Here is a 23,678-nt window from a genome sequence, read left to right on the forward strand (position 1 = left end):
CAAGTTGACTTTAAAAAGTGGACTTTCACAAAAAGTCAGAGGTCCAGAAGTTGTCTTAGTATTGGTTGCAGTGTCTCTACCCACTTCCTTGTACTCTGCTTATATATGCCGAGATTCTTTTTGTTGATACAACCTTCTATATCTCATTCATTGAGCTACTTACCAGAGTCCTTAAGTGGCTACTTGTTTCTGAAACACTTCCTTCCATTAAAAGCAACATCCATTCTTGGTTTCTTGGTTGATTGAAATATATGTAGTTCATCAAGAAATATAAATATCTTAGTAAAACAAGCTTGGATTTAATGATATTTTCTGTAATTTAACAGTTTCTCCAGGTTTGAATTTTCTGTTTCTCCAATTAATTGAAAGATAACAAATAATGTTGGGCTGAAACAATTTGATCTTTCACTCCGCTTTAGACAGTGGCAGATTTCAAAAGCTACGGTGGATGTTGAGTTATTAACTATTATTTTCTGATCCATTTATATTTACAAAATTGTCTGTTTCTAAAGCAATTTCTTTATGGGAATGGTGCCCAAGGACAGGCTTGGGCAGCTGTCCATGCAACCTGACAGGCTCCTGTTGCTCTTCTGTCAGCTGAGCATTTTAAACAGCCTCACAGACATCAAAAAGATCCGTTTAGTTTTCTGCAGGGGCAGTTCCAGATGATGAGGGAGCTCCTAAGAGCATTGAGGAGGAATGACTTGCTCCCCTTCCCAAAGGAAAGCTCAGTGGCCATTTGTCTTGGGGCTGGTTCACCCAGGCCTCCCTAGGGCTGCTCAGCTGCAGGTGCAGTTTCCTTGTCCCACTGGTACTGTAGCAGCAATGTAAAAACTTCAACATAATTTTTTTGGAGAGCTACCATCAGTCAGGTCTTCCTAGACAAGCACATCATTTGAAAATTAAATGCTCTTCTATAGAAAAAGCTAATCTAAGCTAGTGGAAAACATTTCTGAGAACTAGATAGTTTTTTAAAGACATTGATATAACTGATTTAACTTTCATACCCATCAGAGGTTTGTACAGTTAAACTAGAGTTGAATATTTTGGCAAAGTGCCATTTCCATCTTACCGCCTCCGTGTATCTGACACAAGTATGGAAATCGCCACACGTTCCCCAGACCAACAGCAAATCCAATACAGCTTAAAATATACTGGAACTTATTGTCCCACTTGGGTCTCTCATCTTCTTTAGGGATTTCAGGCGTTGCTGATAAATCTTTTGACATTTTAATGAAATATCCTCAGTTCCTTAGCCCCTTTCCCTGTAAATGGGAAGATGCTTCAAAACCTGTCTCTCCTACAGGTTTTATGCAGAGTGACAGGAGGATCCTGGAAGAGAGGTGGAGCTTTATCTGATGCAAAGGAATGTGTCATTGCCAAGGATGCAGTTTAAAGACAAAACCAAGAATTGTTATTTATAGAGAGTTACCACTCTCACCATTTTTGCAGCTCCTTCTATAGTTAGAGAACTTGGGAATATGTTGTTAATGGGTAACTCAGGATCAAACAGGTTTTTATTTTCTGTTCTCAGAATCTGTCAGACAAGTGTGACAATGAATATAATTAAAAAGAAACCTTTACAGCAGACTAACTAAAATTGTAAAATACTCATAAAAATCTGTGAATAAAATGTTGCCATTTCCTTTCCTAGTTTTTTTTTAATAGAAGTAACAGTATGAAGGCATCTTTTGCAAGGGCAAAATGTCAGTTAGAAAAAAGCCAAGAAAAAATATATCTTTTATGTTTAGACATTACAATTTGGTCCATTTTTACAATAGCTGCCAGAAGTTAATCACTTCCCACCTGTCAATGAATCTCCAGTGACTATTTTTATTGTTCATTAAACAGTTACTGATGAATGCAAGAGCTGGATGCTTTCCTTCAGTTGAAAGTATGCAAGAATATTTTGCTGTTTTCTTTCAGTTATACCAAGATTTTGCTAGTCTGCATGCCAAAACAATTCACTCCACACTATGCAGAGCAGCCAGTCAGCTTGCTTGCTTCAGTAAATCAACACTTTGTGCCTGGATTCCCCTCTGGAAGTGGGAAGAGTATCTTAGTGCAGGTGAATTGTTCTCCCCAAAATAAAAGCCCTGCTCTGCACCTGGTGCAGCTTATCTGCTTGCAGCTCTGCAAATATCCAGATCCATAGACGGAGCAACTCAACTTCCCAGTTCCTTATCAAGATTGTCTCACAGGGCACACAGGAGTTGGGGCACACATGATGGTTTGGCAGCATCAGTGTTGCCATGGCACCCACCACCGCCGTTCCCATCAATGCTGTGCTTCCCATCAGGAATGTGCCTCGTGCTGTGCTTGCACCCCTCTACCAGCATGCTGAATAGAACACTTGCAGCCAGCTGCTTCAAACTGGGTTTTACTCACTCTTGGTGGCTGAGCTTTTAATCAGCAGAAAATATCTGACCAAAAAAATTCCCATTAAAGAATAACATCTTCAAATAGTTTAAATAATTATTCACATTCAAGTAACTAAAAAAATTGAAATTGGAATGCAAATTATTTTAATCATTAAAATTCTCTGAAACAGGTTGCACAGAGAAGTGTTCAAGGCCAGGCTGGATGAGGCTTGGAACAATCTGGTCCAGTGAAAAGTGTCCCTGCCCATGGCAAGGGGATTGGAACTAGATGATCTTTAAGGTCCCTTCCTAACCAAACCATTGACTCTATGATTCCATGAAGTAGACATGCAATGTCTCTTACTTTACTCCCTTTTTAGAGCAGATATACTGCTCTAAAGATACATTCTAGAGTAAATATGCCCTAAGTACACCTATTTCTTGTAAGAGAGTGTTTAAATTATAATCAGTGTCAGGGTGTAATTGGATCCATTCTTGTTTTAAAAGATGAGTATAGGAATTGCTGCAAGGAAAGACGAATGTTGTCCACGCACATGGACAGCTGGATGAAAAGAGCCACCTGTCCAGAGGCGACACGTCCACTGTCTGCTTCTGGCACTCAGTCCCATACTCTAACAGTGCCCCTTTCTCTCTCCATGAGGAATGGGACTCCTCACTGAGCTCCTCTGTGTCATGTGGAAATTAGAAGCTTGAAACAGCTGTAAGGTAAGTGTAAATGTCTGTGCCTGTGTCTGTGTGTGTGTGTACGTGAGCCAGGGCCACCCACCTTGGCCTCCCAGGCAAGTGGTGCACCCCTCACTCATGGATGGATGCCAGAGAAGGCAGATTTTGCTGCTTCCTGAACTGCATTGCAATATTACCTCTGCTATCATCGGGAAAAGCAGCACTATCTGCTGGGAACTTGGGAGTACAAATCAATTTATAAAATACATAGAATTCTAAATGAATCAAGTTGTCATTCTCATACTTAGAAATGTTTTTATTAAATACTTCATACTGCTGTATGAGACAAATGGTATTGGTGGCTTTGTGCAATACAGTGGCATGTAAAGTAAAAACAATTTAATGTGCAAGAGAAGACAATATTAAGTTACCCGTCATATCAGCCACCCAACCAGAATGATTGCACATGGAGGAGTCACTTTGGGCATTTCAAGCACAGTGCAACCCCGAGCAGTGGGAATGAAAGCCAGTTTCAAACAATCTGCCTTCAAAACCAGAGGAAGGACAAATGATTTGGCCTGGTGACCCAATCACTTGCAAATGTCACCCTTTGCTTCCAGGACTTCAACTCTTTGAACTGCATTGCACTGCTAAGTAAATGTTCACCTGGAAACAACACAGTTATCCTTTCTGAAAATAAAATTAGCTCCAAATTCTTGAAAAAAATATATTTTTTTTTACTTTCCTCACTGACAAAGCATCTTTCCACATGTTAAAAAAAGTTTTATGATGAATACTTTAAGTTTCCATTAATGGAAGTCTCAGATGTAGCAATAAGGCCTGCACGGTCACTTCTTTTCTCACAGTGATTTCTGATGGCTTTGTAGATTGCGAAAGTCGGGATGGCCAAACTGGGCACTCCAGCGAGGACCACAATCACAGCATACACCCAAGAGGGGTATTCAAGCTTCTGCATTTTGGGGAACTCCTCCTGAAAGAGCAAACAATCAAATTGTAGAAGTTTTGAGAAGCAAATGCCTAGGACACATTCAAAAATTCAATGGATCAAAAATGTAATCAGAACATTAGCTGGCCACAGTGACACAGTAATTTGCCAGTTCCACAGCAGGTTTCAGGTCAAGGGTTTCCAGTCTCAGCTGTTTTCGAATTATTTTTACCTAAAACTGGTCGAAAATAGATGGCATGAAAGAAGCAAGATGAGGGGAGGGGGACTGGGGAACAGGCACACTTCCTGGGCACAAAGTAATGTGGGGCTGGAGGTCTCATGGGCCACCAGGGATTGGTGGCCAAACAGCTTTTGGCTGGGAAGGCTGAAATCAAAGGGGGAGGGAGGGCTGAAACATTCTAAATGTTGGCAAGGAGGAGAGAAGAAAGCAGTCCCATTTCCGCATCTTCCTTTCTCTCCCTTTCTGTCTCTGCCTATAAAAATTAAAATTTAACTTTACAAATTAATGTGTTGTACAACTGTTTCTGCTTTGAAGATGGTGACTGGTATAAGGTCACAGAACAGAAAGCAGAGCTAGACAGTCAGGGAAGAGATGGGATGACAGGGAAAATGATGGGGGGAACATTTTTTCTAAAATGCCCTTCTTTGTACCACATATAGCTTTTTATTTTGCAAGGGTATGAAAGGAAAAGTAGGTAACCTATTGCTGCAATTATAATTTAAGTCAAACCAAGACATTTGGAAGAGGAAAGAAGATATCTGTATATTAATATTGAGTTTCTTCTCTCAGTGATGAGCAAGCAGCACTACTGCTGTTCTGTCATTTCAAATGCAAGCAGAAACAAGTGCAATATCAAAATGGCTTCACAGATTTGGTCCTTTGTTGACATGAAAAGGTCATGACATTTCCAGATCTCCTCTAATCTCTACTGGAAACTGACATCTGTTTCAGTCTTGCATGAAAACTGGACTAGTGGTTTGGTTTTGTCCACTTTGGAAAAGGTATTCAGGTGTTACTATATATCAGTAAGAGGCATTACAGCTGAATTTAGGATTTATTTTTCTGTTATTTTTTATAATCACTTTATGTCTTGTAGTAAGTTTTTTATCAGAAAACTGTTTCAGATGAGAGATGAATATATCTGACCATGACTTTTACATCAAAGAAGAATACATAAAATAATTATTAAAAATATTTTGGTTTAAATACTTACATAGTTAGGGTCCCAAATGCTGTAAAGCAGTTCTTTGCTGACATTTACCACAAGATAAAAGAAGAAGATCACTAACATAATGAGAGGACTAACTAGTCTCCAGGTAACCTGCCAGAAAATATTGGGCTTGTGTCCAATCATGAACTCAATATCCTCGTTAAACCTAGAAACAGAAACAGAAAGTTTAGGACCGTAAAAACTGGTGAGGATCAAACTACCCCTTACTGTGCTTCCCAGGCCTTTGCTAATGTCAATGTGAAACCAGAACTGACAACAACATCAGGATTTAGATCTCAGTTGTTCAATTTATGGCACACATCTTTACAAATCAGGAAAATTATTTTTTGGAAATGTATTATCTTCCATAAGTCTGTGAGGCACATATGAAATAGTTTCAACAGAAAAGAGTCAATGCAGATGGGCTTTCCCTAAAACATAGTGCTGTACTGCTTCATGACTATTTTGGTAGTGTCTCAGTGCTGTGTAAATTAAAAGGAATGACACAATACTAAAAAAGAACAAAAGCAAATTGCAGTAATTTTGCTAGTTATATTCTATGCAAATATTAGCTTAATTTGGATTTCTCTCACTTTTCTCAGGTTGAGTACTGAAGCAATATTTAACTTTATACATTATTAAGAACACCTAAAGATGTGTTCTTTGGATTATTCATAAAATGCTCAGTGGACAATGAGGAAAAATTATTTCCATAAGAATAAACAATCCCTGCATTGAAAGGGATACTGTCTGCATCAGTCCTACACCAATTTATGACTTCTCCACGTGATGCAATACCTTGTGCACACACTTCTTAAAAAATAAGAATAGTTTGGAAGTTTGGGCTTCTATTGGTTACTCCTCTTGTCTGGCTCTCCTGTGTATCCTGTGGGGATGAGCCTGAGGGCACTATTTAGTTGGTTCTTCAACACACTGAATTTCAAATTTATTTTATATTTTTGCCCCTAACTTCTGAAATCTAAGTGTGCTAAAATTATATGGACCCCATATCTCAACTTCAGAGCACATCCAGGTGTAGTTCATGAGAGTGTCATGGATAATACACATGTTTTCCTTCAAGCAAGAGATCAACCAACCCCCACCCCTTTATAGACTCAGCCCAGGTGTGTGTGCTGGAAACAGTTTTAGTTTTACTTTGTAAAGTGTTCTAAGATCTTAAAGGTAAGGAAAAATTATCAACACAGACTTTTCTGTCCTTAACAAATTAAAATAAGTCTTCTTTCTCAAGGATACTCCATCTCATTTGCCTAAGCTGACTCACGGCTGCTCGGGCAATGTAAAACTTTAAGTATGGGAAGATTGGCCACAAGGGCACTGACCCCACTGCCAGGAGCAGCACTGGGAGAGTCTACCACAGGTTCAAGTGAACCCTACAGGTGATGGAATTCCCTATGCTCTTTTTCACACTTCTGACATATTAGTTATGAACATAAAGATGTTGAAATCTGATTAATATATCTCTAGAAAGTTGAGAGGATAATTACTCTCTGCTACAGTTGATAAAGTCTTGAATCTATTGAGAATGTATTTCAGTAGCCTTGGATTTGCATCCTGCTGTAAAGAGGTTCTGCAGCCTCACTGGAGATCCCTGCATTGGACAGTAACATGGAGCATTCACTGTGAACACTCCTGGGATATATCTCTGTTCTAAACCTTCAGCTCAGTGCTCTTGTGCTTTGTTTCTGCTAATAAAATATTTAATGCAATTATCCTGAAGAGGAATTATTGTGCACACCACCATATTTAAAACGTAAATGAGCTACAATGGCTCCTATGTGACTTGCAAATACCTACATTCTAGTTCCTAACTTAAAAAAAATATTTGCACTCATATTATTACACTCTAGGGCACTTATTAATGCTTAATATTTTCTTGCAAATCTTAAAGATGTGTTTATTTGAGCTGGTTGTTAAAGGGTGTTATTTATCATAATATATTAATAAAGTGGAAAAGTTTCTTGTACAAATCTTACTAATTTTATTTTTCTTTTTGTTGAGAGCTATTTAAAAAACCTAAAACATGTAAGCAAGCCTAAACTACAGTTGCATCATTTCAGGTATTTCTATAACAGAAATTCTATGTACAGAGATGCAGCAAGATCATAGCTATGCAGGTAATCACTTATGCACGGTATCTAGTGAGTTTAAGCTGTATTTCATACCTGTCTATTCCATAAATGTAGACGACTGAAAACATCTCACAAAATGCAATTATCAGCAAGGGAATAGAGCCAGCAAAACTATCAAACAGAGTCAGCCAATAATTGCCAGAGTTCAGCACAAAAATAAAAGCTATGAAATAACACACCAAACAAACAAGACCTGTAAAAAAACAAAAACAAAAACAAAACAACACTTAGGCAAAGGAAAAATAAAAATGAAACCAAACAAGTAAGGTTTTTCCCAGTAGCTATAACCCTTGATAAGCAATTCTTGCAGCCTGAAGGTCACCACTTTATTTTTTAATGGCACTCTGAGAAGACCTGGTACTATGCAGGTAAAATGGCAAAACTCTCCTAATATTGCACAGGTGGGAGATGCTTCAGACAGAACGGAGGAAAGCTGAGGAAAGACAACAGGTCTTTTTCCTCCTGGTGAGACAATGTTCGTCTGAGAAAAATCCTGTCTGGGTGAAGGATTCGGGTCCTCCAGCTTCCCAATGGAGGAGATGATAGTCATCATGAGCAAGCTGATGGGCAAGTCAAAGGGTGAATACCTGTCTGCAGGCTCAGAAGGAACCCTCAGGATCTGCCCCACTGGGGGACATCAGAAAACCTCAGTAGATTGTCTTGGTGTTTAGGGCCATTCCAGATCAGAAAGTAAGTTGTTTTTTCAGCATGAAAACTGTTTCCTGGTGAGGGTGGGGAAGTCACGTCTCTAAAAAAAGCACTTACCAGTAACAACTTCCTTAGGCACTCTGGAGGGTATGATCTTAAGATCTTGTAAAGGTACAAGCACACCTTCCATATTTCCAAACATAGACGACAAACCCAAGCAGAAGAGCATGATGAAGAAGAGAATGGACCACAAAGGTGAGACAGGCATTTTGGTGATAGCTTCAGTGAAGACAATAAAGGCCAGGCCAGTTCCTTCAGCTCCCTGTGGAAGAATGGGGCTCATTAACATCATGCAGCACTTAGATTTTTATTGGTATTCACTATGCTACACATACCACAGTACTTAAGCTTTCTGTTTCCACAAAGACCTCCTCATGCAGCAATATATTTACTGTAATATAATACAAATTCTATTTCATATTCTGTTCCATGGAATTTCATGGACATCCATTTTCATCTGTAACTCACCACACTTTTAACCTTTTCTGGGTGTCTTTTCCCCAGTCATCTTGTCCCACCACAGCTGCAACCAGCTACTTCCAGAGAAATACTTCCTGCTGTTTTGGCAGCTACCTGAGGCCAGCCTAGAACACTTCTGGTTTGAGTTACTAATCTGACAGACTGCCAAGACTTCTCAGGGGAATTAAGCAATTTCTCTCTTCACAAGCACAACTGGACAAACAAAAGTAACTCTTAAGTCCAAAAGCATTCCAAGACAATAGCAATCAACCAGTGGAAATACAAAAAACCCGAACAACATCAGAAGAAAAACAGTCATGCAATTAAATAATTACTATGCATTCCTACCATATTTAAGGTATTAATGTGAGTTAGGGTCTTAAACTTACATCATTCAGGAAAGTTTCCAGATTACAGGTTTCAAACTTAAGGCTTGCAAAAGTTGCTGGATCGGTCATGTTACACAGCTGCTGCATTTGCTCAAAGTTTTCTTGAGTTACATTACCCTCAGGCAAATCAAAGGCATTCATCAGAGTAAGAATATTTCTGAAAAAGTGAAATGCAAGTAATTATTCATTTCAAAACATCCTCAGGATTCTTTTTCATCATCAAGCAAGTTATTAAGAGCACAACATCAAGGTCAGATTCTGAAATTGGAAAGTCCAGTAGATGTGCATGTGCAATTCTTTCTTTCTTCTTCCAAGGTAAGATTGACACTGTCTTTCATGGTAAAGATGACAGCTAAATGGGTGGACACTCTAGGAACCTGTGCAGGAGTCAGGTATCTATGGATGGCAGACGGCACCAGTTCCCAGACTGGGCAGCTTCTGGGAATGTCTAAGTTGTCTGCAGTTATAAACCATGCACTTTTGCAATTGAATATGGACTGGAACCCACAAAGTCTGGCAGTCCAGGTTAGTAAAGCATCTGGCAAAATGAGGTATCTCTGATGAGACCTAAGCATTTAAGGTCTCCAGGAGGAAACCTAAATACAGAGCTGATACAGGGACCAGAGAATGTTACATTCATGCCACATATCAGCATAGGAAATAATGTAAATTATTGTTGCTTATGCAACATTTATGTAGGAGATCAGGTGGCTCAAACAAACTTTCTATGGGATTTATTCCAAAATTTGAATTTTTTAAAGTAATGAGTAGTTCTGATACCATGTGGGTCAAGAGATGCAGTTATTCAGAAATGATAAAGACATCATCATCAGGCTAACAGAGCTGCCTCAGCCAAAAAAAACACCTGCATATTCTAGGGTGGGGGGCTTTTTCTAATAACTTACCTGTCAAAACAGTCATCATATCTTTCTGTGGCTCTGAATCCAATGATAGAGTATATGACAGTTGCTGCATAGATGGATGTGAAACCATTGATCACTGAGACAATCACAGCATCTTTCTCACAATTATTGCTGCAATTCAAATAGAAGAAACAATGGATTTCAAACACATTCCCAAAACAAATACAAAAACTGGCTACCAAGACTATGAAAAAAGTAGCCTACTGATGCATAGGGATATCAGTGTACCCTGTAAGAACACACAAGTACTGCTGTTAGATTTAGTAAATTAAAACTTGGTGTCTTAAACAATTTAATAGCTATAGCTTTGATTTGTTTTGATGGGCTTTTCCCCCCTTCAATAAATCCTATTCATAAGGAGTAATGGCCTGAGTTGTTTTCATGTCTGGCTCATGGGAAGTAAAGCATGAGGAGCAAAAGACTAGTCTCTTCCTTTTCAAGCTTGGCACGCATGTGTGCAGACATGAATTGCCCTGGGGCTGTATCTTCATGGCTGGTGTATTCTGCTGCAAGGTGAAAGATTTGGGTTTCAAATTCAGGTAGTCAGAGAGGAAAAGGGAACAGAAGTTTCCATAGCCCTCAGGTATGGCGAAATTGCAGCAGCCAAGAGAGCTTGGGAATGTTCTTGTTTAGCTGTTGAAGAAAAGATGGCTCAAAATACCCTGAAGTTTTGGAAGCACAATGAAATGATATACTGATAAAATTGGACATAAAAGCTGTTTTAGAAACTTCTCTGCTGTGGGCACTTCTTGCCAGTGTGTCTGTGCTAAGGCAAAACAATTGCAGAGCCAGAAACAGACTTTTATCTGAGGGACAAGATAAAATATCAACACTAAATTAGTTCATGGTTTTATGAGAAGGTTGTAAAACTGTAGATACCTTATTTCTACTGGGCAAGAGAGGACTATTGAGATTAACTTGATGTTGTCATATTTAATTTTGTGAACTCCTTCAAGAGGAGAGGACAGGGCTGTCCAACCAGGACCTGTCACACTGTGTCCTTTCCCCATTTACAGTATTGCAAATAGGTTTTTACTGAGTGTAGGGCATTGAATGAAAATTCTTTACTGTACTCCTGTGTCAGTTTTTGAAATCTAATATGAGATTCTCAATGACAGGCTTGATAAAAGCATTTCTTCTTTTTAGAGAAAATAAGATGCTCGAGCTCCTTCTCATTATGAATTAGTGAATCCTTGATGGCATTGAAACCTCATAGTATTTTCTGAGACCCAAATCATCTAGGGACAGAGTCACCGACATCTGGTGCAGCTGGTGCTGGATTGCAAGTGGCCCAACACCACAGTGTAACACTGTGGAATTTGCATGTTTGGGAGTTTTTTCTTATATTTCCTTGGAGTTTAATGACTTTCTGCAATTTTCTACTTAAGTCATAAATGACTGAGTATCGAAAGAGCCTGTCCAGGTGCCACAACTCTGTGTGTTGGAAAAGCATTAGGACACTGCTCCTTTTCTTTCTGCCTTTTGGAAAGATGAAGAACACCCTCAGTCCTGCTCTCCATGATTGTGGGACACTGACTTGAACCCAAAGCAAGGCTTCACACCTTGCACCAAGACTTGCAGGCACCAGAAATTCCAGATGATCTTTTCAAAAACATCTGAAATTAAGAGTGGCAGCAGGGAGCTACTTCAGTAAGTGAAATGGTGAGGTGGTGTGATTGAACCCAAGCCAAAAGTGAAACACAAATTTCTGAAAGCATGACTAAACCATATATCCAAAACATAATTCAATGATATTTGACAAAAATATTAGGTTTAGAGAATGCCATACAGTTGCCTTTCAAGGGGACAGTGCTGAAGGAATGGCAGGCACCAAGAAGCATAGGTAGTTGCTCTAATATTTTCTGAGGAAGAGTGTAAAATATAGATAGCACTGAAGCATGATTTGCAGGCTGTGTCAGTCCCTGGATGACGGGAGTTCACATTCCCTGCCTCACTGCACATCTATAAAGGCACTGAATTTAAATTTCACAACTAAATATATCTCCTAATTTCAAAACTCTGGATTTAAACTGTGGTGTGTGAATTGCTTTGCACTGTGTTTACTATCACCCTGCTCTGACAGCGCTGAGACCAAGGGCGTCACCATGCACCGTGCACTCCCAGGGAGGAAGTTCCTGCTCATCGGCCCGTGGTGGGCAGCCAGTCCCCTTCTTTCTATCCTGCACCACCACATCTGTCTATAGGAAGTCAGCCAGCACTGGGGCCTGAAATCCTGGCTTAGGAAGAGTTAGGGTCTGTCAAGGAGATACACCCTACACATCAGAGGGGATGTTGTCCCAGTCCCAAGTAGCATAGCAATAGCACAAAAGTAGAGATGTTTCATTTGAAAGAATTAAATATTCACATAAATTTGGCTTTTGCCTGGCTACTTACTGAACAGAGTTGTAACTGGAGAATGAAATGAGGCCTCCAAAGGCCAGGGAGAAAGAATAGAACACCTGAGCACCGGCATCCAGCCATGTCAATGGGTTCGCCAGCTCGGTAACCTGAGGCATCAGACATACAGCTTTAAGCATATCCAACATTGCTGTTTAAATTGAGTATGAGAGATCCAAAACAACTATTAAAACAAGAACATTAACCATTCAAAACTCACTGTTTTTGAAGAATTTCAACAAACAGGTCAATACTTCTGTCAAGCTTACCTTTTTTTTTTTCCAAAAGATAAAACAGTATGTTGTTTTCATATGAGTATTTTAAAAAATTGATTAAAAATTACTTTGCATAGCTTACAGCTGCCATGCCTGTTTTCAGAAAAGGTGTTTATTATAATAATGATCATTCAGAGGTCTGCTCATGAAAAATGAAACCCCTTTTAATTTGGTATAACCATTGTATAATTAAACCATTCCCTTGGGTCTTTTGTCCATGTAGCCATTAGATAACTTCTACTCCCAAATACATGATTTATGCTTTAAATTTCGATTTGTTCTTAATTAAAATACAGGAACATAAATCAAGTCTCATAAATGTTAATCCCATTGCTCTGTGACGGTCCTTCAAATTTTTTTGTAACAGATTTTGATGGGGAATGGGGAGAGAGAGACAGAGAGAGAAAATGTCGTGTATATGTACAGTTGTTCCACCCAATGCAAAGGATTCACCTCCCAGAATCAAGACTTTTAAGGTATCTGAGGGATAGTTAGAAAAGCACTAGTAAAAGAGAACTAATTTTAAATTGGTTGTTAATTACAGAGAGAGCTACATCATGTTTCACTAACTAACCATGCAGTGACTTACATTAGGGGTGAAGAGATACACAATTCCATTGGTTGATCCTTTCAGTGTCAAGCCACGGATTAGGAAAATAGTAAGCACGACATATGGAAGAGTTGAAGTTATATACACAGCCTGCACAAAAAGAATGTAAATAAAACACCCAAATAAAACAGAACACTTGAATAAAAATGGCATTGCAGGGAAGAAAAGAGGGAAATAAACAAGGTATGGGGATTAGCAATAAAGGCAAGTTTCAAGCGAGTCAAAATTAGCAGACTGCAGAAAGTGTTCAAGTGAAACAGTATGTGTGGTACATTTTGATAATAATTTTTACAGCAATAGTGGTCTGTTTAAGGTAAATTGTCATTGCTGAAATTCAACTCAGATCATTCAAAAGCAGCAGCAAAAACAATCTACAACCAAGACCAGGCTGACGTAAGGATGCAAAGATGGACTCTTAGGGCTTTGCTGGGCAGCAGAACATTGGTCACTTTTCCAGGGAGATAATATTAGGAGTAGTACAAACCCAAATAAATCTGTCTATGTATGTTTTGAAGAGAATGGCCATAACAGAGTCCCTTGGTCCATTCTACTACTGTTAAAGTAATAATACCTAAAGAATGGTTTACTAGTAAGGACAAGGAAGACAAACTGCTCACAAAAATCTCCATATAAATCAAATCAATCAGATTCCATTCCATTCATCTTCCTTTTTTCAAAAAGCAGTACCACACAGAAAGTTTTAGACATGGTTTTACTCAAGAAGCAGACAGTTTCTACAGTATTATTAGGTCTGTGTAAAAAAGGAATCACAACAGCATGATTAATACCATCTCATAAAAAACCCCAAAATAGACTACCTTTCCTGTTGTTTCGATGCCTCTGATTGTGCACACGTACAGTACACCCCATGCACATGTTAAACATAGCAAAAGCCACCACTGTATACTGCCAGAATCTTCAATGGAAGTGGAGATGTTTAATGTTTCTCTGTACCAGAAATAATCCACAGGAGAGCTCTTGGCACACTCTTCCACATAATCTGTAACCATAAAATTGTTGTCATTCTGTATGTCCTTTATTTACTTGGAAAAAAGGAAGATAAATAACAAACATCAGTAACCTAAACTGTATTACCTAATACCAATGAATCTGTTGTTGGCAAGTTTCAGATCTTTAGAGGTAGTTTCATGGCAAAATGAGAGATTTAAAATAGAACTGTTTAACAGTTATTTTAAAATTGCAGCTCTTCCTCTCCCATACCTCCTTCAGCAATATTTTGGTTTTCCATTTTTGGGGCATTGTTCAAGGTCTTGTTAGCCCAAATTGGAATCTCAGCTCCCTGCAATGTGCTGACCTGTGCAATATTTTCCCTGGTCTGCCCACGAATGAGGCTTTTCACACTTATTCTGTGAGGAGAGGAGCAAAGCGCTCTGGACAGCTGTTCACTGACCCACCAGAAAAACCTGCTTCATACAGTTTCAGGCAGGGCTGACTGTGGAAAACAAAGCTGCTGGCACCAAGCAGTCTCCATGGAGCTACAGACTTGCCATACTGAGACATACAGGTGTTTTATATGGATTATGAATATCTTTTTTTTTCATTATGCTAATGGAGGGCTGTTGGCATGAAGACGTGAATGAAACACGTTGCCTCAATCTGGAAAATGGGAATGTTTATACTAGCCTTCCACTTTGTGCATATTCTGTGTATGAACAGGCCTGTCACAATCAAACATGAAGTTTCACATAAAAAGTCAAAGTTTGTCTCAAAGATTAAGAGTTGATCTCAATTTATACAATTTGAATTTTTATAAAATGCAAGTATCACAACAGCACAATATACCTGACAGGACTGCCACGCCTTACTGCTGTTTTACAGGATGACCTTAAATTAGGGTAATTGTTAGAAACAGAAGCATGAAAATACTGAATTTCATAAAATATACCTGTTCTGTTTGCATTGAGAGGACAGGTATTCCAAGGCAGGGGCTCTTGGAAGGAGTTGAAGAAATACCACATCACACAGGCAATTATAGTATTATAATATAAACCCACCAGGAAGGATACAAACATTGATGCTATGCCTGCAAAAAATAAAATCAGAACACAATGTAAATTTCAACACTCTTGTCTTCAAGTCATATCAAAGCATATTGTATAAGCCTCAACCTTTCTCTTCTCCCTTCCTTACCCTAATTCTGTGGTTTATAGCCTTTTCCCTCTCCTCTCTTTATGTTGGATGTAGGATTAATCACTGTAACTTTGTTACCTAAAGTTTGGACAGGTGACTCTTCTGCAGATGTACATCCTAAAACTGCTCTGAGACTGAAGCTGACTCCCACTTAGGAGCCAACACTATGAGCAGACTGACTCCCTACAGGCACCACACAATCCTGTTCACAGTCTTGCCAGCTGATATCGAGGGAGTTTGGGGTACATGTAATCTTGACTGACGAGATTTTGCCTAAATGAGACCAGATAGTCTTCTTCTTCCACAATGTCACTGCAGAGCTCAGCAGAGGTGCTGTTGGATAGGATGGATGGCTGCCAGGAGGAACAGTCTGTGACAAGATACAGGATTCAACCTGGTATCTCTCCTTATCTGCTTGCTCCCAATTAATCAGCCTCTGGTGACTTCTCTGGTAGACACTAAATGCTAATGATTAGCTCCTGAGCACTCTTAGGTTCTAAAGAAACTTGAAAAATTCCAGATGCAATGAATAATTTTCTTTTGTAACTGATTTACAAATGCTGTGGATGATAAAACAATCCAAACTGGCTGTGTTACTTCCCTTTCAAGTGTGTGGTGGAGGTTGGAAGGGATCTCTGGAAGTCATGTGGTCCAATCCTCTGCTCAAGCAGGGCCACCTAGAGCTGGTTGCCCAGTACCACATCCAAGCAGACTTCCAATATCGCTAAGGTTGCAGACTACACAACCTCCCTGGGCAATTTGTGCCACTGTTTCCTCATTCTCCCAGTGCTTCCTGATGTTCATATGGCACCTTCTGCGTTTCCTCTGTAATGAGGTGTCTATGGAGTTTCTTATGTTGTGTGCGTAATGTTGCTTTTACTACATTTTTACATTGAGTGTTTGAATACTCGGGAGTCTGGCAAAAATGGGAAGAAGTATTTTCTGCAAAACACTGCTTCTGTGGCTTCGGGTACCTCTCAGATGCAGGAAAGTAACACTACATGGAGCTGATAAGGATTCAACTATTATTTATCCACAGAACAGTTACCAAATATTTTTGGCACAGTTCAATCTTCATCCTAATGGTAAAACCAGCCAATATTGAATAACACAGAAAATATCTCTGAGGCCTGAAATTGGTCTCAAGCTAGAGAAAGGTTTTAACTGGGCCAATGGTAATTGGGAATGTGGACACAAAATTGACATAGTGTATTACCATGATTAGTTTGACCTATCAATGAAGAATTAGCAAGAAGGGAAAAGTAACCATCCTGGAGTCTCTCATGGCACACCAGAATAAAATCCTGAAAACTTGCTCTTTAAATTATCAGTTCAGAGACTTGTGCTTTCTCAGGTGACTTTTGGAACCCTCATCAGACTTACCGACTCCTTTCAGGGTAGGGTGGATAGAGCTCCATACACCCACACTGCCTTTCCTCAGCCTTTGACCAATAGCAAACTCAAGATGAAGCAGAGGGATACCCTCCAGCACCAGCAAAATCAGGAAAGGGATCATGAAGGCTCCTGAAATGGATAAGAAAAGTAATGATTTGGATCAGCGAAGTACTACAATAACATGCAAACATTAGGTTTGTGAGGTGTTGACACAGTAAGCAAGTTGTAAGTATCATTGTGGAAATCTTTTGCTGTTTCTGAGCAATGCCTTTGCCTGACTGCCCAAGAAGGGGACTTTATTACATATGTGGTTTCAGGTAGGAACTCTTGTTCTTCTCAAGGACAAACATAAGAAATGATACACTCTCAAGGTTAAATCTTGAAAAAGCCACTTTTATTTTGAAAGTGGAGGAAAAGTAGTTATATTCCTGGAATTACTTCCTTCCTTTCTTTTTTTTTTTCTGCAAAAGATTATGGTTTTATAGTTGCAAATCATACAAAGTATGTGAAATAGTTGAATGAACTAAGCAATGTACCTCAAAATATTAGACAGGAGCCTGGGGCTGTCTGCATGAAACAATAATAAGTTCTTGGCATCTGTGTGCAACAGCTTTTATGAGTGATTAGTAGAGATCTAAGTACAGGGTTCAAACATTGTCAATTATGAGAAAGCTGGTTGGTACAGGACAAGTATTCTAAATTAACTTTTTTCCTGAGTAAGGTGTGCTTCTGATACAGGAGATAACACAGAATATTGTACTGGACTACCAAAGTGCAGAGTCAATGCTTGAATATAGCTACATAATAGAATTATGGTTATCTGTCACTGCAAAATGTCTTTAACTTCCTTATCTAAACAGGAGTAAATAATCTGAATGCATTAAGAAAATGCAGATTAGTATGTGAATGGTTCAGGTCTGGGTATTTGGTGACTTCTTCCTCATGTAGGCAATAAAAATCAGAAAGCAAGTGAAAGAGGAAACCTGGAGTATGAAAACCATGGCAGAACCGGAAATTTACATCCTGGTGATGCCAAGGCAGCAATGAAGCTGGAAAGCTGTGAGCACACAACACACCTTTTTCATTTTTTCCTTTCCTATTTTTATGTCTGTGCAAGAATGGCCATGGAGTCCCTTTATCTGACTGCCCTGTCATAGATATGTATGTTTGAAGACTTCTATACAGGTACCTCTGTGAGTATCTTGAGGCCTCACGAAATTCCCTGAGGCTGATACAGCACTCTTGGCATGTCCACCATAGAAGGTGGTTCAGTTCTGAGAGTCTTGCACAAATTTTACACACTGTGCTGTTGACAGACTAACTTTAAATGCTTTCTGTTACTGCAATGGAAATGGCCTGATCTTCCCTCTTCTGCTAACAGAGATGGCAGCTATCAAAAAATATTTTCTTGGAAAGCTATGATAAGAAACAAGAACACATAGCTTGAATAGACTACAAAGGCTGTGTTTTATCTTATTCCAAAAAATTTTTGACCAGGGAGATAATTTCTAATCAAGTCCCTAAGCGATCTTACTCTGACCTGAAGAAAAAAAAAGTAATGTGTCTCCATGAGGAGCAACTTAGCAGAACTAACTGAAAGTCCATTCTTAAGTTTCAAGAGATTATCTAAAATCAGTGCAAGTTAAATTTCAAAGGGTGACAAGGACTTCTCCCCAGTGCAAATGAGAATCATTTGGATGAGTTAGCTGTACAGATCCATCTTATGAACTTAACTTCATTGCTGAAGAAGGGCTTTACCAGAGAAAAGTGAAACTGTGGTAGCAGAGACCTCTTACGGCATCGAAAAAGGAAGGTAAAAGAAAAAGATCCACATGAAGGAGTCATACAAACTCTGTAATGTCATGTTTCAGACTCTTATGAGGTGTCTTGGCTTGGAAGTACAAAATGCTGGTATAAACACAATGATCATGTCCTTCTCTCATCTTCAGAAAAACTGCTGGTCAGAGTGTGCAAGCCTGACATGGAGTTGGAACACATGATGTTTTTATGGATGCTTGCAGTTCCTTGCCCTGATAAGTAACTTGGCCTTTGAAAGGCCACAGACTCCATGCTTGAAGGCTGGGACTTGGGAAGAAAGCCATCAGAATGTGAGGGGATGGAACACAAGAGTGAGGGGGCACTCATTGCATACACTGCAAAAATCCTGATTTCTAGGAAAGCAAGAATAAAACAGTCAGAAGTGTTATTCACAGAAAGCAGGTGCAGTATCGGTGGAGAACAAACTATTTGAAGCCAAATCTACATGCACTGCATGTCTAATCAGATGAAGAGGTGCACGCCAGAGCATGTTTGAGCACAGCAGCAAGTACATAGAGACAAAATGGGACAAACCTTTAGAAACTGAAAGGACAGAGAGAGTCAGTTCCTTGCAGTGACTGAGTCTGACACAGTTTCAATGAGTCCCAGAACCTCTGTCAGTGCTGGGTAAGACCTTTGCCTTGTCAACAATGATGACAGGACACAGGCAGAGGAGGAGTCCATCACCATTTCTGGCATAGTTGCCTTTCAGCCACCAGTCAACAAAGCAAGGAGAAAGGGCTGCACTGTTACACTGGCCTTTAGTAGCTCCTTCTGTCTATAATTTTGTAAAAGTCCCTGGAGTAGTAGGAAGATAGAGGGAAGAACCTTATTTTGGAAGTGATCTTAGTCCCTCAAAAACTGGAATATGTCCTGTATGTTTCACAGGTTTGTGACATGAATATACTTAGTCAGAAAGACATGAGTCAGAAAATGCTTTAGCACTGATACCATTTGTAACACTATCTGAGCTAAGATCACAGTGCTAAATTTGAATTTGAAACTAGGGGAGTTCAGTTTCCTCAAAACTAAGGTGGATCACAATAATTCATTCCTTTCTGGCATTACAAATTTAGCCACTTTTCTCCAAGGTGAGACTGAGGCTCCTGGATCTATCAGGTATCTGCTCCACACTAATGCAAGCTTTTGTTCTTGCAAGGACTGTGTGGTCTCCTGAAAAGGGGATGTAGCTGAGAGGTGAGAAGTGGGGAAGAAAATAAATTGGATACTGTTCTTCTTGGAGATGAATATTGTTATATATTCAAGAGAAATGAAATAGAAGTTCTCAATTATATGTGACACTTTTTCCCTCTTTCTTGGGTTCTTCTCTTTCTAGGGTTAAATTCTAACAGCCAGCTCAAAAATCCGTTTCTGCTGTATTTTCTCTCAATTTCTCTCCAACCTTTCTGAAAGAGGCTATAATGGAAAAAACAATAATAATTTGACTCTCCAAAGCTGCTATATAGAATCATAGAATCACTAGTGTTGGAAAAGGCCTCTAAGATCATCGAATCTAACCATTAACCACAGTGTTCACCACTAAACCATGTCCCCAGGTGCCATGTCCACATGACTTTAGAACACTTTCAGGTTCATATGGGACATAAAAAATAAACCAATAAATTTTAAGCTGTGACAATTTTATGAACCTAAAAAATAAACCAATGATCTGAAAATAGATGCTGCACAGATGTATATCAATAACAATTAGTAGTCCAGCCTGAAAACTCTGCAACTGAGATATTAGATTTTCATCCTGTTTCAATACTGTATTTCAGAACACATTATGTTTGGATTGAACATCTGTATAGCTATTACTCTCTCTTTAATCTAAGAGCTTCTAATGTGAAATTGAAAAAAACTATCACTGATTGCACATAATTCCTCACAAAGCAAAGGCAGGCAGACTTCAGATGGAGATATTTTACTGTATTAACGTATTCTTAGACCTCAGTTGTAGTGAGGGTACCAGTGAGGAACTGCTGATGTCATTACTGTCACTTCATTCATACACAAAGATAAGAAAATACTCCATCACACAGTGGCAAGGTTTTCATGTGCAAGCTGTGGACTGAGAGACTTTTTTTAATCAATGATTTAAACATTAAATATGCATACTCTTTTTATTGGGGTCATAAGGGATGAAATGAAACTGTTTAACAGCTGATTAAATGACATGTTGCTCAATAAAGATTAAACAAAAGCTACTTGCAATATCAGAGAGCTATTAAATCAAGGGAAATTTCAATCTCATTAAGCAGGTGAAAGCTCTGAGGTAAACACAATATGTTTTACATTGTGTGCATATTGAACTTTCGTTCATCTTAGGTAATGATGTATTTGACAACTTTTAAGCCATTAAAGGATAAAATGTACTTTGCTCTACTAAATTCCACTGGGGTAAATGTTCCATTTTTAAAAATACAAACTGAAAATCTATGATAACAAAAGTAACTAAATTATGTAACCACTATTTCTTTTCGTATATTTGGCTATCGCAGTGTTAAAACACTGTGGTATATTGTGTTCAGGAAGAAGCCCCCGAGTGGGGCACACAAATGCAAAGATGAATGAATCATCTCAGCCACCGTGTTGAGGGGCAAAGACTAAGGCAAAAGTTGTCCAAAATGTCTAGTAAATATGCATTTCCAAATGGAGTTAGCTGAAGCCAGATAGAGGGAGGATAATAGAGGGAGGATGTCATACACAATAACTTCCACAAGTACCCTGTTTTGGAGTGGTTTTATGGTGTCAGAGAGTTTCCTTCAGCAATCTGACAAGTGTAATCAAAGATATTGCAAAATGCTGCATCTATTGGGTGCTTGGCATTTGGTGAACATACAATGGGCTGAACGGGAATTAGAGATGCAGGAACCAGAAAATCTCGTGATGCAGAAAATGTCTCTACACTAAAATGTCTTTACAAATAAGAACTTCAAGACCTGTTTTTACTATATAAATAGTCACATGTTCAAATTCAAAGCCATCCAAATAAAGAACAGCAAGGGAGAAGTTTGAGAACAGACACTGTAATGAGAGGATGACAGTGGTGGCAAGAGCTGGATTTAAATCTACCAAAAAAGGCTGAGGTGCACTGTAAGCAGAGAAGGAGAAGGAATTTCACACTAACTTTCCATCCCCATGTGTGATGAAATTAGGGAGTCCTCTCTATGGAGTCACAGGAGGTCATCGCTGATAACTCCTGTGTATTGATGTCAGTCACAGCATTTGGTGCTGTGCCGAAGAGTTGATAGAGAAGGTAGCAATTCTGACTAGGAGGACACACGTCCGTATTAGCTCTAAGTCCAGACCCAGCTATGTAATTTCTCTGCTATGTGCTCCCTTTCAACTTCTGTCTAAAATTTGAGTGAGAGAGTCCCAGGGAAACAAAAAGCCAGAGATAACAGTTGTCAGTGTTTCTGAGAAAGGACAACCAACAGGATGATGAGAAAGAAATATAATTGCTGTCAAAGGACAAATTAAATTAAAACTGTGTACTGACTGATACACACAAGTAATTAATAAATCTTCATTGACATCAGTCAGAAAACCATGATTCATACCAAGTTCTTTGCATTTGTTGGATGTTTGCTTCTAACCTGCATTTCACATGACTAGACCACAAGGGAAAGAAATATGAAAAAGCAGGAAAGTGCCTATAAATCTACCCTGGAAAACAGAGCATCTCAACTTTCTGAGACTGAGTAGAAGAACCTTAGAAGCCAATTGAGTGCCATAAAATGTTGGAGATATATATTCACTTTTTTCAAATTAAAATTGTCAAATATGGAAAAGGACTGATACTTTTGTGTGTGTGTCTTGTAACTTTTTGTTACAAGAGCTCGCTCTGTGGTAAATGACCTTCAGTTTACACTGCAAACTCTGAACAACAGCCCATGTTAGAAAAATCTTAATGTTAAAAGCATCTCTTCTTGCAACTGAGTCACCTGTTTTTACGTGTCCCTGAGTTTGTATGTGCAGTTCCTCATAGAGCCCTCATTTGTCCCTACTCTAACAAGGAAGAGCAATTTTTAAACATCTCAACTTGCACATTTAATGAAAATTACTAAAAATACTGTTCCTTAAGCCAAACTTTTCTTTTAACATCAAACATTACAAAGGAACACAATGTTATTTTACACACATCCCAGAGTGAAATGCAGACAACAACTAGATGGCAGACAGAAAAGACTGTAAGAAAATTAAAAATGTTTGTTGACATACAATACTTAAGCAATGGTTCAGCTCAAAATCATATTTTAAAACAGTGAAACAGGGAAACAAAACTTTTCATATGGTCATTCAGACCTAACCTGAATCCTAAAGAGTCCCAGCAAATAACATATATTTTGATTTTAAATGACTTTATAACGGCAACTGCTAAAACCATATTATTAATGTTAATTACCTTCATGCTGTTACTGTAACACAAATTACACACATCCTGACCCTACAGGGGTTACACAGATCATTCCAAACCCAATGAAAATCCTACTATAAAAAGATCACTAGGGATTGTGATCAGACTCATAGTTCCAATTAGTTTATTAATATTTTTAAATACACACTATTTATATGTATATATGTATGTATGTAAAGTAACATTGGTTTTAGACTGAGAAAATATACTATGTATATGACAGTGCAAGGCAGATTTGCTCAGTCCTGTGTCCTGAAGAAAAAATAGACTCTTCCTTTTCTTCCGTCACTAACATGATTTCAGTGCATGTTCATTACCTGTGAAATGACCTTCTTCATTGTAGTCTTTCGGACAGAACATCACTGTTCTTACAGGAACAGTTCTAAGCACTAAACTTGGTTTCTACCCAACGTTAGTTAAGATACATTAAAGACATACCTCCTCCGTGGCTCTGACAGAGATAAGGGAACCTCCACACATTTCCTAAGCCCACACAGAACCCTACACACGTCAGCATATACTGAGCCTTGTTATCCCATTTTGGTCTGGAGTCTGCCTCTTCTTTCTCAAGGACCTCAAGTTCAGCATGAGAAGGTATCCTGTCCTCCAAGCCAGGATTGGGCAACTTCAGCTTTACCATAGTTTGAATTTCCTGACTAAAATACTGCCACAGTGAGGAATAATGAAACAGGCAGCTAGTCAGAAACCTGCTCAAAAAGAGACCATCTATTTGCTGTCTTCAGCTATATATAGTGAACCTT

The 23,678-nt window shown here is 38.9% G+C and overlaps 2 protein-coding genes across 3 annotated transcripts in view; both read right to left on the minus strand.

The window, feature by feature from the left end:
• LOC139671166 (sodium-dependent neutral amino acid transporter B(0)AT3-like) overlaps positions 1 to 1,373 on the minus strand; it is a 27,334-nt gene extending 25,961 nt beyond the window's left edge. For both annotated transcript variants that reach the window (XM_071553557.1, XM_071553556.1), the window contains exon 1: positions 1,073 to 1,373. In XM_071553557.1, the coding sequence (XP_071409658.1) occupies positions 1,073 to 1,229 (157 nt within the window). In that variant the 5' untranslated portion in view covers positions 1,230 to 1,373. The remainder of the gene's footprint in view (positions 1 to 1,072) is intronic.
• A 1,972-nt stretch (positions 1,374 to 3,345) lies between these two features.
• LOC139671163 (sodium-dependent neutral amino acid transporter B(0)AT1-like) lies at positions 3,346 to 23,678 on the minus strand. Its single transcript, XM_071553548.1, has 12 exons — positions 23,356 to 23,678; positions 16,668 to 16,808; positions 15,040 to 15,177; positions 13,952 to 14,133; positions 13,113 to 13,223; positions 12,246 to 12,358; positions 9,834 to 9,962; positions 8,929 to 9,085; positions 8,138 to 8,342; positions 7,406 to 7,565; positions 5,226 to 5,388; positions 3,346 to 4,035 (listed from the first exon to the last, which is right to left on the minus strand). The coding sequence occupies exons 1-12, from the start codon at positions 23,555 to 23,557 to the stop codon at positions 3,829 to 3,831; spliced, it is 1,908 nt and encodes a 635-aa protein (XP_071409649.1). The 5' UTR covers positions 23,558 to 23,678; the 3' UTR covers positions 3,346 to 3,828.

The sequence above is a fragment of the Pithys albifrons genome, chromosome 4 (genome assembly GCF_047495875.1).
Source record: "Pithys albifrons albifrons isolate INPA30051 chromosome 4, PitAlb_v1, whole genome shotgun sequence".
Taxonomy (NCBI): domain Eukaryota; kingdom Metazoa; phylum Chordata; class Aves; order Passeriformes; family Thamnophilidae; genus Pithys; species Pithys albifrons.

Coding starts and splice junctions, on each gene's coding strand:
- LOC139671163 (XM_071553548.1), bottom strand. CDS start 23,557: ATGGTAAAGCTGAAGTTGCCCAATCCTGGCTTGGAGGACAGGATACCT. Junction 16,809..23,355: donor CTGTCAGAGCCACGGAGGAG/GTATGTCTTTAA, acceptor TATCCATTTCAG/GAGCCTTCATGATCCCTTTC. Junction 5,389..7,405: donor TACATTTATGGAATAGACAG/GTATGAAATACA, acceptor TTCTGTTTCTAG/GTTTAACGAGGATATTGAGT.